This window comes from Tachypleus tridentatus, chromosome 7 (genome assembly GCF_004210375.1).
Source record: "Tachypleus tridentatus isolate NWPU-2018 chromosome 7, ASM421037v1, whole genome shotgun sequence".
NCBI classification, from domain to species: Eukaryota; Metazoa; Arthropoda; class Merostomata; order Xiphosura; family Limulidae; genus Tachypleus; species Tachypleus tridentatus.
Genome location: NC_134831.1, coordinates 191095030 through 191109723, shown reverse-complemented (window position 1 = coordinate 191109723; position 14694 = coordinate 191095030). Strand labels below are relative to the sequence as shown.

The 14694-nt window shown below is 37.2% G+C and overlaps 1 protein-coding gene across 19 annotated transcripts in view; it reads left to right on the top strand.

Moving 5' to 3' along the window:
- Positions 1-14694, top strand: part of Dap160 (dynamin associated protein 160) — a 261924-nt gene that overhangs the window by 112576 nt on the left and 134654 nt on the right. For 11 of the 19 annotated variants that reach the window (XR_013031922.1, XR_013031923.1, XM_076516390.1 and 8 more), the window contains exons 24-25: positions 7393-7580; positions 10489-10530. Coding sequence is in view for 17 of the 19 variants with exons in the window: in XM_076516390.1 (XP_076372505.1) it covers positions 7393-7580; positions 10489-10530 (230 nt within the window). In the remaining 2 variants the exon portion in view is untranslated. The remainder of the gene's footprint in view (positions 1-7392; positions 7581-10488; positions 10531-14694) is intronic. The other 8 variants (XM_076516402.1, XM_076516394.1, XM_076516404.1 and 5 more) reach the window with 1 other exon arrangement.

Below are 14694 nucleotides of genomic sequence, written 5' to 3'. Positions count from 1 at the left end.
AATTGTGGATCCTTCAAATAAAAACTTCAAAATAAAATAGTGAAAAAACAGTCCATAGGTAAAAGACCACACCTTGAAGGTTCTGAGCAGCACTCTTCAACATCTGTAACACCTGTACCTCATTTTCTTATACCACATTCTCTTTCAGACAAACCTTTAGGATAAGTGTCTCCCTTTTTCATTCAGAAGGGACTAGAGGGACTTGCTGGCTCTCTAAAGTCAGTCAAGAATCTTCGCTCTGGTGACATATTGGTGGAAACATCCACATCTCAACATAGTGAACTCCTCTTACGTTCAAAGACAGTTGGAGATATACCTATTGAGGTTACGCCTCATACTTTGACTTTGTCACAAAGAGTTATTGTTGAGAGGGATTTGAAAAACATCCCCGTGTCAGAGATTTTTGTTGGTTTCTCCACCCAAGGAGTTCCTGCAGTGAGGCATATCTCCACTCACAAAGATGGAATTACAATGCCGACTAGTGTCCTCATTCTGACATTCACATCACCACATCCACCTGCCCCTATCAAGGCAGGTTATCTTAATTGCAAGGTATGGCTGTACATTCCAAACCCTCTCAGATGATTCCAGTGTCAGCTGTTCAGTCACTCAAAAACATCATGTCATGGTTCCTTGAGTTGTGCTCATTGCATTGGCAAGGACCACAATGCTTATGAGTGTGAAATGGACCCTCATTGCATCAGTTGTTATGACTCTCACCCATCATACTTTTGTTCTTGCCTAAAATGGTTAGAAGAAAAAGAGGTGCAATGTTTGAAGATGATTCAAGACATTACTCACCCTGAGGCTCGAAAGTTGCTGTCCACCACTTTAACTCGGACCTATGCTGCTGCACTTTGTTTCACTACTGCAGTGGGAGGGCAGATGGATTTCTCTGTGCCTCCAAAAGAATCTTTCTCAAACCATATGAAAACCATGGTTTTGACCTCCATGGTTAAAAAAGTTGATGAATCAACTTCAACACCCATCTCTGTCTCATTCATTCCAATAAACCCCAAGATTCACTTCCTTTGGTTCTGAATATGAGCATTTCCTTGGGTACATCTTCTTCTCCCACCCCAAGATGCAAAATAATCATTCATTCACATCTTAGTCTCTGGAATCCTCTTCCAACAACAAAGACCTGCCCAATCAATCAAGGGCAGGATCTGTAAAGGTCAAAAGACCTTCCTCGAATAAAGACAATAAAGAAAAAGACGTGGTCATAAACAGAAGGGCTCTCAACCCAATTCTTCTACACATAAATAAAAATGGCCACCTCAATACAATGAAACTGTTGAGGTTTACGTTCTAATCTGAATGACATCAAAGCACTGATTGCTTCCTACTATGCTGTATGTCTTTTCTTACAGGAGAAATTTCTTAAACCTACCGATACAGTCACTTTTTGGCAGTTTTCTATGTACAGAAATGACAGGCTGTGTGATGGACAAGTGCATGAAGGGGTGGCACTGCTGGTTGATCAGCATGTGCTCACCCTTGAAGGCCATAGCCATCCTTGTTTCCTTGGATTGTACCATCACAATTTGTTCTCTCTACCTGTTGACTGGGGAAACCTATGATCAATCAGGCCTTGATGCTCTCATTGAACAGTTGCCATCTCTTTTTTTAATCCTGGGAGACTTTAATGGACATCATCCCCTCTGGAGAAGTGTTAATATTGATGGGAGGGGTTGCTCTGTAGAGTGTATGCTTTCTGATCACAACCTTTTTCTTTTCAATAGCAGTTCTTATACTTATTTTCATGCACCTAGTCAGTCCTTTACAGTTGTTGATCTCTCAATTTGCTCCCCTTCACTGTTCTCCCACTTTTCATGGAGGGTTGACAATAACTCACAAGACAGTGATCATTTTCCTATAATTTTGAGAGAGACTAGCCATTGTCAATGCCATTTGATTTGCATGTTCTTATAGAAGCTGGATCAAGCAAACTGGCCCTCTTTTACTACTCTCACAGAACTTGATCCTGCCATCTTCTGTAAGCCATCCATAGATGACTGTATTATACAAGCAGCTGCTTAATGTATTCCTAAAACCTCAACATATTTTCCACAATATCCTCCTCCGTGGTGGAATCTTGCCTGCCACATGACATGGAAGGCTCAAAAATAGGCCAGGGATACTTTTTGTAGGTATCCTACACTCTTGAAGCACATCACTTTCCAGCAGGCCCGTGCACGTGTTCGGTGGGTAAAAAGTCAGAGCCAGAAGGACTGTTGGATTGAGTTCACACTCAGCATATCTTCTGTCACCAGTTCCACTATCATATGGGACAAGAATCGAAAGGCCAGTGGGCAATATAATTCTGCCCCCTCTCAATCTTACTCTCTGATGACCAGGGAGTAGCTGATATCTGGAGCATTGCTGATACTTTAGGTGAAAACTTTTGCCAGGTACCTAGCACTTCTACTTCCTCCTCCACCTTCTGAGCCATTAAGACTTGGACAGAACAATCACCTCTTTCCTTTCAAGCTGATTGTCTCTATGACTATAATCATCCCTTTACACTGGTGGAACTCAAACTGGCAGTACATCGGTGGGACATGATGATGTACACTACAAAATGATGCGCCATCTATCTCCTGCTTCTCTTGCTATTCTTCTGATTGTTTTTAACTGGATCTGACAGGAGAATGTTTTTTCTGATGTCTGCTGTCAGGCCGTTGTCCTACCTTACTCTAAGCTTGAGTAGGATCCCAGTATTCTTTCAAACTACCATCCAATTGCTTTGATGAGCTGTCTCTGTAAAACATTAGAGAGGATTAATCAGTGATGTTGAGAAACCCACTTGTGAACCTGACGATGACCGAAGAAGGTCGAAACGTTGTTCGCTCTTCTATGTAAAATATTTTCTCAACCCAAACGAGCCATTTTTGCATATAAAATTAGAGAGGATTGTTAATGCTCGTTTTGTTTGGTTCCTTGAATGAAACAAATTCCTCTCGCCCACCCAGTGTGGGTTCTAAAGACAGCACTCCACCATGGACCACCTTATTTTACTTGGAATGTCAATTAGAGAAGTCTTTCTCAAACGACAACATCTTGTATCAATATTCTTTGACATTAAGAAGGCTTATGAGACAACATGGAGACTTCTGTTTATATGGGTTATGTGGTCATTTGCCCATTTTTATTAAAATTATTTAATGGACAGGCGATTCCAAATTCATGTGGGTTCAACACTTTCCCTTTCTTTTCTACAGGAACTTGGAGTCCCTCAGGGCTGTGTTTTGAGAGTCACACTTTTTAGTATGAAGATTAATGCCATCATTCCCTCTTACTGTTGCAAACGGGCTTTGTCAATGACTTTCATATCTCATGTCAGTCTTCGAACATGAGGTTATTGAGTGGCAGCTATAGACTGCCCTCAATTATTTACTGAAGTGAACCATAGCAAACGGTTTTAACTTCTCTCTCTCTAAAACTGTTTGCATGCACTTTTGCTGGCAACAGGATATTAACCCTGATCCTGAACTCTGTATTGGTGAAGTTGTGCTATCTTTGGTCCCTGAGACAAAGTTCTTGGGGCTTATCAAGCAGCTACAAGCCAAATGTACGAGAGCACTGACCATCCACCTTGTCCTCTCTTCCACTACTTGGGGAGCAGATCGATGTTCTGTGCTAAAGATATATTGTGCTCTTATTCAAGTGAAACTAGACTATGGGTCACTGGTCTATAGCTCTGCCAGGACCTCAGCCTTAAAGATGCTGGGCCCCATTTATCATCAGGGACTTCAACCCTGTCATGGGGCTTTGAGCATTTCCCCATCTCAGAGCTTATACACAGTCTCACGAACCTCCTCTACACCTCTGCGGTTTGAAACTGTCTTTATGCTTCAAAACTTTGATCCTCACAACAACATCCCACCTAGGGTTGTGTTTTCCTTCCTCGATGGGTCATGCTTTTTCAGAACAGACGATCTGCCATTGCTCCTTTTAGTCTTCATATCGAGGCACATTGGATGAATTGAGTCTGTCCTTGGATAACATTGGCTGTATCCACTGGTCAGCCCATCCCACCATGGCTTATCACAGTTCCCAAATGTCACCTTTATTCAAGTCATATGAGAAAAGCAGATACTCCTGATTGGAAATACTGTCTGTTATTTGCTGAACAACTTTTGAACCATAGTGTTTCTGAACCATAGAGCTTCTGTGTTCACTGCTGAACTTTATGCCATTTCTGTTTCCCTGGATCACATAGAAGCTCAGCAGTACTCAAATTTCACTATTTATACTGACTCGCTTAGATCTCTACTGGCAATGGAATTGCTTTACGTTAGTTCTCACCCTGTTCACATCGATATTCAAAATCGACTGGCCCATTTCTTTTTAACATCTACTTCTATCCAGTTTTTCTGGATACCAGGCCACGTTGGTAATCACAGGAGAATGGGCTTGCTGACACTGCAGATAAATCTGTCTGCTCTGGCACTATCACTGCTGTGCCTGTTCCACACATAGACTACGGTCCTGTATTCAAAGCTCACCTTGATGCCAGTTGGCAATCGACTTGGAGTGAACAATTGAAAACAAGTTTTTCCAAATAAAACTCTCTATTGGATTTTGGCCATCTTGTTTCCATAAGGATCAGAAAGAGGAAGTTATTCTAACTAGAATAAACATTGGTCACAGTTTTTTAACTCATCATTTTCTTTTATCTGGGACTGATGCACAAATGTGTTATCTGTTTAACACTCAGGTCACAATAAGCCACATTTTACTGTTTTGCCATCGTTATGACTCTTAACGAAGGCACCATTTTAAAAGTTTTTATCCTGAGGTTTATCCATAACGTTAGACTGTGTTATTAGCGATGGTGAAAACGTCCACCTTAGAAATGTTTTTAGTTTTTTTAAAGGCCATTAATCATTTTAATGCTATTTAAGTTTTTTTACTTTATACATTAGATCTTGTTTAATATGTTTCCCTTTTAAGAACCAAAGTACATCTAATTCTATTTGAAATTAGAATATGGCCGTAATGTAAAATAACTCGAAACCAGGACTGGAAAGGCCAACTTCAGGTGACTAATGCTGATTTTTGAACTTACTTGTTAGTCATGCTGAAGAGTTATGATAATTACAGTTATACTACAGAAAGTCCTTTACAGTTTGCATTACTGTAGTTTTTCTCTTACTGCTGTTGACTAGATACAAAAATTGGATATTATGCAATTTATGTTTTTAATTCAAAAATTAAACTTTGTTTTGATTTACCTTAATTTCTGTTTATGAAGTTTAATAATTTTACTTTATTTTTAACCTGACGTTTGGCACATAACCTAGTTGCTTTGCACCATAAAATACAAAACCAACCAACCATTTCCCTTCTTTATTGTTTTCTCTCACTCTCATCCTGTATTGTGCTGTGTCTTTTACTTCCACTCTTGGAAAACAGATAAGTATAATAAATCATTTTTCATTATGTTTTCTTAAGTACATGGTGTTTTAGTCTCTTCCCCATTTTTCTGTTATTATTTATTCTTTATGTTGATTCATTTGTCTTATTTAGCTCTTGTTTTTTACACACGTGGTTTCACTGTTGGGATCTTCTGGGTCATCGTGCAACCTATTGTGGGTTTGTATCTCCTTAGGATTTATGTATTTTTACTTTGATAATATGTTTTAGATCTCATATCTGAAATTTTGGAATCTCATCCATAATTACTGTCAACACTATCCTTTTCTCTTTTGTTTCAGGTCTTTCACAAAAACTCTATTCCTTTCCTATCCCTGTCCTTATTCTGTACTTATAGGGGTTTCTCAGTGTCAATAGTCATGTTGCCAACAGTACTGGAGACTAAACAGTGGGTTTTGGTCCAGTGGGAACTCAACTGTATGATTTTTCTTGCACTTAAGCAATTTTTCACCAGAGATCCATTGGTTCTTTAAGTTTTATCAGAGATACTTGTTCAACTATTTCTTTCCTTATCTCCTTTGTCTCTGTTACCCTTTTCCTTTCCCATGACTTGGGATCCTACCACCAGCCAGCATCTATCAGAGGTGGTACAAAATATTCTGTCTCAAAAGGTAATTGCACCTGCTCATCATCTCTCTCCAGGCTTTTATTCTGGGCTGTTTGTTACTGGTGGCCTGTACTACTTTTTCCTGCCTCAATCTAATTTTCTGTCTGCCACATTTTGCCCTGAACACACAGAAGTTGTTTTTAACCATAGGTGAGTTTTTCTTTCCACATTTGTGAATGATCAATTGGAGTGTCATAAATAGTTACTTGCATATCTTAATATCTCCTCACTTGCAACTCTCTCCTTGATTTATTCTTCATGGGGTGGTTTATCTCTTTCTTTGCTCTTTGGACTGCTTCAGCCATGTATTAAACACATTCAGAACATCATTCATCATTTACATGTTCTTGGGTTGTGCTTTCCTTTTTCTTTAGACAAATGGCTACTCCTAGACTTTTTTTGAACAAGAGTCCATCTGCTACCCTTATTAGCTGTTCCTGGAAGTGATCATAATGGTGAGTTAATGAAATTGGAGAAGTCCTTACTGCATCCTATCCAATATTTGTTTATGTGGTGATTTTTCTACACCCATTTCAGTCAAACCCTCCATTTTCAGTTTTTGATTTTGTTTGATGAGTTTTCAGTTTTATTACAGCTCTCAAGATTCTGTTAGTTTTGTTAATGTGATCTTCCATGGTCACATTTATTCCCTTTATTCAAGCTCATTTGTGAGCTCTTTATTGGGCTTTTCACAACCGGTGAAACCTTGTAAAAGGACCCTTTGTTGGCTCTTATTACCCTTCCTTCTACCCTTCTCGGTGATTGGCATTGGTGATTAGATATGATTCCCACATTGCCAGGTGTCCTGCTTCTTCATCCTCATATAAATTTACACTTTTCATGGACACATTCATTCATTGATTGTGAGCAGTTTGAAAAACACAAAGATATAGTTTTGGTCTGCAGCTACAGTTTCTCATTGTAAGTTGTATTTTGCTTCTTTTCTCTATCTCATCAGAAATTCTCTGGTAATGATCCATTCCAATCCTTCTCCAGAGGTTATTTATTTCAGTCATCAGGGTGGCACTTGTTCTCTATCTCTCTATATTCAAACATTGAATCTTCGATGTTATCTGTAACTTGTAAATTATTGTTACCTTTGAAAGTTCTTTCTAAGACTTTAGGTTTTTAAAAGACAATAGAGTTTGAGCCAGTCTGATATTTTCCATTGTGAAGAAATATTTATGGGCAATTACAAAATTTACAATAGATGTTTAAAGGTGTGTTTGTGGTATAATAAATACTATGAAAAGATTGCATGAGATTATAAACTTAAAATAAATATTTTTTTTCAATTAGGAAATTAATCAGTTGTATGACTGTGGTTGGTATATTTTCTGTAGAAGAAGCTGAACGTTTCGTAGCCATGTACCCATTCCAGTCCCAGGAACCTGGAGATTTATGCTTTCAACAGGGAGACACCATACTGGTGACCAAAAAAGAAGGGGATTGGTGGACAGGAAACATTGGAAACAGAAGTGGCATCTTTCCCAGTAATTATGTCAGTAAAATAGATTCTGTACCAGATGAGGTAAGATATAGACATCAAATGTTAAAGCTGTCTGACATGGATCATTTAATAAAATACCTCTGCAGTTAATTCAGTCTCTATTTGTCAAGACAAGAAATTCTATAAAGTTACTGTTTCAGTATTAGCAGTAAATCATTAAAATTGCTTCTTATTACATAGTTGTTCTAATAAAGAGTTAAATATTCTTCAGATATGATACCTAACCTCCACTCAGGCAGTAACTTTCTCAGTTCAATGCTGCTCTTTTTTTTGTGCAGTCCACAAACCATCCAGTTAAGATCACTGTTCTGATTGTTAAGTCGTTAAATATACACAATGACTGTTTTAACTTAAGTATAGCATGAATTTAAAATTTAATTATTTTTAGATGTGATAGTTTATTTCAGGTTTGTTTATGTAATTGTTCTAATCATATGCTGTGTAGTTCAGTTCTAATAAGTTGGCACTTATTGCATTATTTTACTAGTTTTTCGTGAGTATTATTACATCATAATATCTCATAGTTTGTGTAGAAAGTTCTAGATCTCAGTTGGGCTGTTTATAAATATTTGCTCAATAATGTAATTCAAAATAAAAAAAGTTGGATAGAGATGTAGTCAAATAGATCTAGGATGTGTGTTTGTAAGTTTAGCCATAAAGAGCGTGCAGTGGCATTTTAAATTTTTATAGTGCCAGGTACCATTTTTAATTGCTTTCCATGCATGGTACTGCATAGGATCTCTCTACTGTCAATATATTTCAATGAAACTAAGTTTATCGTGTATGTTACAACTTAAATTTTTGTCATCTAACATTTTATTTCTTTGTTTGAAATTAAGTGTTTAAAAACACATAAATTGCAATTTTTGTGTCACAGGATTTATATGCTATAAAAAATCTCAACTTCAATAGAGATTCATTCTAAACTACATAAGCTGGCATTGTACATGAGTATTTAGACCTTAATGGACTATTGTCATGTGCGATTGAAAGTCTGCAGTTGTGGTTGCTTAGAAACGGGTATAAATTTTCCAGCCCTTCTACATCATCAGGTATTCCACTCTGTGCATGTGACTTATTGTAACCACTTACTGTTTGCCTTTCCATTTGAAACTTCCACCAAGTCTGACTGCTTTAATTCGTGTTTCCCCTTTTTCAACCTTTTATGGACTTACATCTCTTGGATTTTATTTGTGGTCAATTCAGAATTTTCCACATGTGTAGTTTGATTTCTCAGTCAGTTTGTTTTCACTAGACCAACATAACCATAATAATTATCTGAGTACCACAACATGACCTTTGTCCAACTAATCAGCCACCACATCAAGTACAACAACTACAGCCTGTCCCAAGGTGACGTCATAATCAAGTCCAATTCCAGAGTATATGCAAACTTTGAACACCATCCCTTGAAATTTGTAGTACATAGAGATTAATTCCGTATTTGCGGTACTTATTTTTGATATATCAAAACAAGAACCTGTCATGTGAGTAAACCAAGCACTTGCCAATGCTCAAATCCTTTCTTGAACGGTAAATATGGATCATTTTATTACTGAAATAGTCCAGTAGAGGTTGTTCACACATTATACAAACGATCAGTATGAGGGTAGGAATTTTAATGTAAAAGATTTGGAAGTGGTTGTGACTCGTAACACCACTAAAAATAAAGATGTACAGAATATCAGTGGATAGGTTGTTCAGACCCATTTGAATTAAGAAAGCTAGAAACATTTTTCATTTCTGTTACCTCTGTGTTTTTCTAATATTTTAGATGCAGTTTTTTTTATTTTCACAGTCACATTTGAATTTATCTCTACGACAATGGTAGCTAGTAATTGTGGAGTCAAAATAATCACCAGGTGAAGCATCTTGTAACTGAATTCTAAGACAGTATTCATTGAAAGCAAAATTGACTGGATCTTGCTCAGTGTTTGGTCAGTTATGCAATGAGGACATTAGGGTTCACATCACCAGCTGTTCTTTAATCCTAAACAGGTGTTACTCCTCTATCACAAACTGGTGTAGCAGAACCATGTCTACCATCTCTTGTCTTTCCTTTGCAGTCACTTGGACCTCTTGTGTGTATCCCAGAAACCTATATGTCTGCCACACAATGTGATCAATTGGAAAATAAAATCTGATAAAACCATTGGGTCACCACTATCACTAGACTGGTTATCACTGCTGTCATTGGTCTACATTTCAATCTGAGCATCATTGTCATCTGAAGACATTGTTTATAGATATACTTGAATATAAAGTATGTGCATGTGCAGACCTGGCTTGGTAAATGGGTTAAAATTCCCTTAATGTACTGAGAGCAGATAGTCAACTGTGTAGCCTTGCACAAAGAAAAATAACATTTTATAAATGTGATTATACTGGAAACTAACAATAGGTGAGGTGATTGCACAAAATCTTCAGATTTGTGGTTTTAATTCAAACTCTCATAGATCAGTTATACTGGTATAGAAAGTGATGGATTATCTGATATAATGCTTAGCATATCTAACCAATGTTTACTGATTAATTCTTCGATAAATTAGTTTGTTTCAATAACTGCACGTATACCTGACATGGAAGTCCTTTTGAAGACCTTAAGGATTCTGCATATTTATTGTGTTATGCATGTTTTTTTAATTTTCTTGAAGATAGTTGATAACATGCACTGAAAAATGAAAACCCAAGACCTTTTTTATGATAACTTTCTTCACAAATAAGAGATTTTCCATTTTGTAAATTTACCAGAAATACAAATTTCCACCATGCTTTTACATACTGAACTTTTTGTGGCTCTTTCTTTTGCATTTAATAACTGGTGTTTTCATACAGTTTGTTTGATTTTTGTATTTGATAACCTGTGAAAGAGCATATTTCTCTGGTATAAGAGTAGTTAACCTAATACACTAACTTACTCTTGTTCTAGGAACCACCTATTAAATCAACTCACACAGATGACTTCAAACAGGTTTGTGGGGAAAATACTCACAATTATTATTTCTAGAAATTAGAAAGTTTGGTTGAAAATAAAAATTTTGATTAAGAATGGAGGACTTCAAAATTTGTTTTTATTCAGTTTGGAATTTCCATAAAAATATTAACTTGAGTTTGATAATCTGTATGTAAAGATCCATGTACTTATTATCAGAAAAATAATGAAAAAGAGAGAAATTTTAAATTAAAATTTGTATTGTACAGATATTTTTTGTGCACAAAAATAATCCAAAACAAATATTAATTGGTAATACTAGTGGAAACCCTCGTGTAGAGTTCTAGTAAAATTACTTTTATTTAGAATTTTGTGTTATTATAAAGAAGTGGTTGTTGGATACCACATTTATTTTTATAATTGCCCCAATGTTGAATACCGAAAGTGTCAAAGTTTTTTCATGAACTTTTGTTTGTTGTACCATTTAGTAGATGGCACCAGATACCAATAACATGTTACATCCATCAAAGTAAGATTACAAAGAGCTGGATGCAGTTTATCTCTGTAATCTTGACTATTCAAAGTGTGTGTGTGTGTCATGTCATAGTTACATTCAAAACTATTTAAAAATGCTATTATCAATATGGGTGTAGCATAACCTGATGGTTAAGATGCTTGACTCGCATTCTGTATGCTGCAGGCTCAAATCTTGATCAGTGTGCTCACCCTTTCAGTCATGGGACATTAAAACATGACAATTAATCCAACTACTTATTGGTAACAAGTAACCAAAAAGTTGGTAGTGGTTAATATTGATTAACTGCCTTCAATCTAGCCTGTCATTGCTAAATTAGAAATGGCTAGCACAGATAGTCCTTGAGTAACTTTATGTGAAATTCAAAACAAAAAGGAGTGAAAGTTATAAATATATACATCAGCAATCTTGGTGTTACTTGGTCATTTTGACTAAACTTTTATCTGCATTTAACTTACACAATATATATTCTAAATTTTAAAGGCACAAAATGTATTTTAATGAATGTTGGCAGCATGTTTTTAATGCTGCAAATTTCATTATGCAAAAAGGAAGATTTCAAAGTATTTTTTGCTAAAGATTCATCTTTACACCAGTACACCACTTTGACCTTGAATTTCTGTAGATGGGTGGCTATGGGGTTGGCACCCAAGGGTTATTCTGCTGGTCCTGTTGGGCTAGTATCAACTGAGTACCATTGATAGATGTTCCCAGACATTGTGTCTGATGCTGATGTTTGGGTATAGTGCTCACAAAACCCTACTATTGCTGTAGTGTCCCTGTTTGGCATTGTAGTGCATCCTCTTTTGGGATTCCATGGTGGTTGGGGTCAGTGGGCACTGAATCTTCCTCTCTTTATTATGAATTCACCAATTCTTGAAAAAATAAAATTATAGAAAACAGCCAATCAGTAAATGACTGTGTGTAAATGACTCTGTTACAAAATTGCTGTCACAATCAGAACTTATTCCATAATTTTTAATTCTTCACTCTTTATCAGACAAATTCCTGATGCAAATGTCTCTCTCATTTAAAAGGGATAAAATGGGCTTGCTGGCTTGCCAAAGTTAGTCAAGACGTTGCTCTTTGGAGACATTTTGGTGGAAACATTTACACTTTCACATAGTGAACTCCTCTTGAGATCATAGACCATTTGGGATACACCCATTGATGTTACTCTACATACTAATTTAAATTCTTCTTGAGGAGTGATCGTTGAGAAGTAAGTAAAGAAAATTCCCTAGTAGTCAAAGATACTTGCTGGTTTCTTCTGGTTTGTCGTATATCCACTTGTAAGAGTGGAATTATGATGCAGGAAAATATCTTGATTTTCACATTTACATCGTAATGTCCACTTGCCTCTGTCAGGGCAGGTTATCTGAACTTTAAGGTACAGTCATACATTCCTCACCCTCTCAGATATTTCTAGTGTCAACAGTTCATATATTTCAAGGCATCTTGTCATGGTTCTTTGACATGTGCTTGTTGGGATGACAAAGACCATGATGCCTGTGAGTGTCAAACAGATCCTTACTGCATCAATTGTGGTAGTTCACACCCCTCTTTCCTACCAATCTTGCCCTAAGTGGGTAAAGGAAAAGAAAATACAGTGTTTACATACTGTTCATGATATTTCTTACACCGAGGCTCAGTAGTTACTGTACTCATTTCCCTTTCAGTCGTATGCTGCTGCACTAGTTCCACTGCTACAGCAGAAGTGCAGACAGGTCTTTCCATGCCTCTAACAGAGTTGTTCCCAAACCATGTGAAGGGTCTTTTACCCTCTATGGATAAGCCACTTCACAAGTCAATGTCTGCTTTTGTCCCCACTATTCCTTCCAGTGACTGGCCACTATGATATAGGAGAACTGTCGAAGTTTCCATTATAATCTGAATGACGTTAAGGCCTTGATTGACTCCTATCATCCTTTGTGTCATTCTTTACAGGAAACATTCTTGAAACGTGCTGATACACTCACCTTTTGGCAGTTTTCTCTATACCAGAATAACAGGTTGTGTGATAGGCAAATGCATGGAGGAGTAGCATTACTGGTTAAACATCATGTGCCCACCTTATATATGTATATATACTCTTGTAGGCTGTCACCATCTGTGTTTCCTTGAGTCATACCATCACTGATCTCTCTGCCTGTCTTCTTCAGAGACATACAATCAGTCAAATCCTGATGGTCTCATTTAACAGTTGCTGTTCCCCTTTTTAATCCTAGTGGACTCCAGTAGACACAACGTTATCTGGGGTGGTGCTAATATTGATAGGGAGGGGTCATTCTTTAGAGCATATGCTCTTGGATCACAACCTTTCTCTCTTCAGTACTGGTTCTCATACTAATTTCATGGACCTATTCTGTCTTTTACTGCCATTGATATCTGAATAGTTCATGATTATGTATTTCACTGAAATAACACTTTTCTTAAAGGAAAGAGCATCAAAAGATGTGGACAAGAAGATCAAAGTGGAAGACTAGTATATGAAAGCCCATGAAGGGAGTATAAGTGGTGAGTTCAAGCAAAGTCAAAACGTGGTGGCTGATCAGAAGCAGAATGTCACCAAAAGTAACAAGTCAACAGACAAAATGGGTATGAGATGCCATGTTTATTATAAAATGGAACATATTTCAAGTGAGTGCAAGTCTGTCAACAACAAGCAGCAGCAGTTGTTAACATAAAGCAGTTGGAGCTACCTGCAGAGATAGTGCTGGCAAGAAACTAGAAAAGAGCTAATGTCACCATGAGTGCTGCTGCCAGCAGAAACAGGTTGAAGACAATGTGTCAGAATCATAAGAAGAAGGAATTGCTATCGCCACGATTAAACAGTGTATTGATTGATGGTCAGCTCACATTAGCAAATGTGTTAACAGAGCTAGTGCTAATTGAAGCATGTGACAAACATCAAGAGTTGCTTACAAATTACATCATGTGGGTAGATAAAGGTTATCATGGGGACAAGAATGTCTTACAAAATTTTAGGTGCAGCAGTTAGAATCATTCTGGTATCTAATGGCTAGATGACAGGCAAGGTGTGTGCTTATTGATGGGACAGTGAGAATGTTTCTCGTAGTAAGAATAAATGTGAATACTCCATTCTGTGTTGGGAAGAATGAGGCTGTGTGTATGAAAGCACCCATCTTCAACTTGGTGATTGGTAATATATAAAGTAGTAGAAGTTTGGAGGAACCATACAGAAAGGAAACTGATGAGGCATCTGCAGTCACCATAAGAGCTGAAGAGAAGAAGAAGAACAAGACAGAAAGCCATTACAAGTTTCAAAAGAATTTGGTCTACAGGAACCAAAGGAAGCACAGAAGAAAGATTCTTTATTGCAGAAGCTTTAGGACAGTGCCCAGGAGAAAGTTGAACAAAAAAGCAAGGGGACAGAGATGTACAGAGTAGAGGACCAGAAGAGAGTGCTGTGCTGGATCTATCAAGACAAGTTAAACAGATCATAATATTAACAGAACACCAAAGTCAATTGATGAAGTTCACTCATGAGTTGATTGTCCAAGGACACCTAGGAGCAAAGTAGGCAGCAGACAAAATCATCAGCAATTTATTTTGCTGGGGGTCATCATAGATGTGACCAGATTCTGTAGGTCATATGACATCTATCATAGGACAAGAGCTGCTGTGGCAGTGTGCAAATGTTTTCA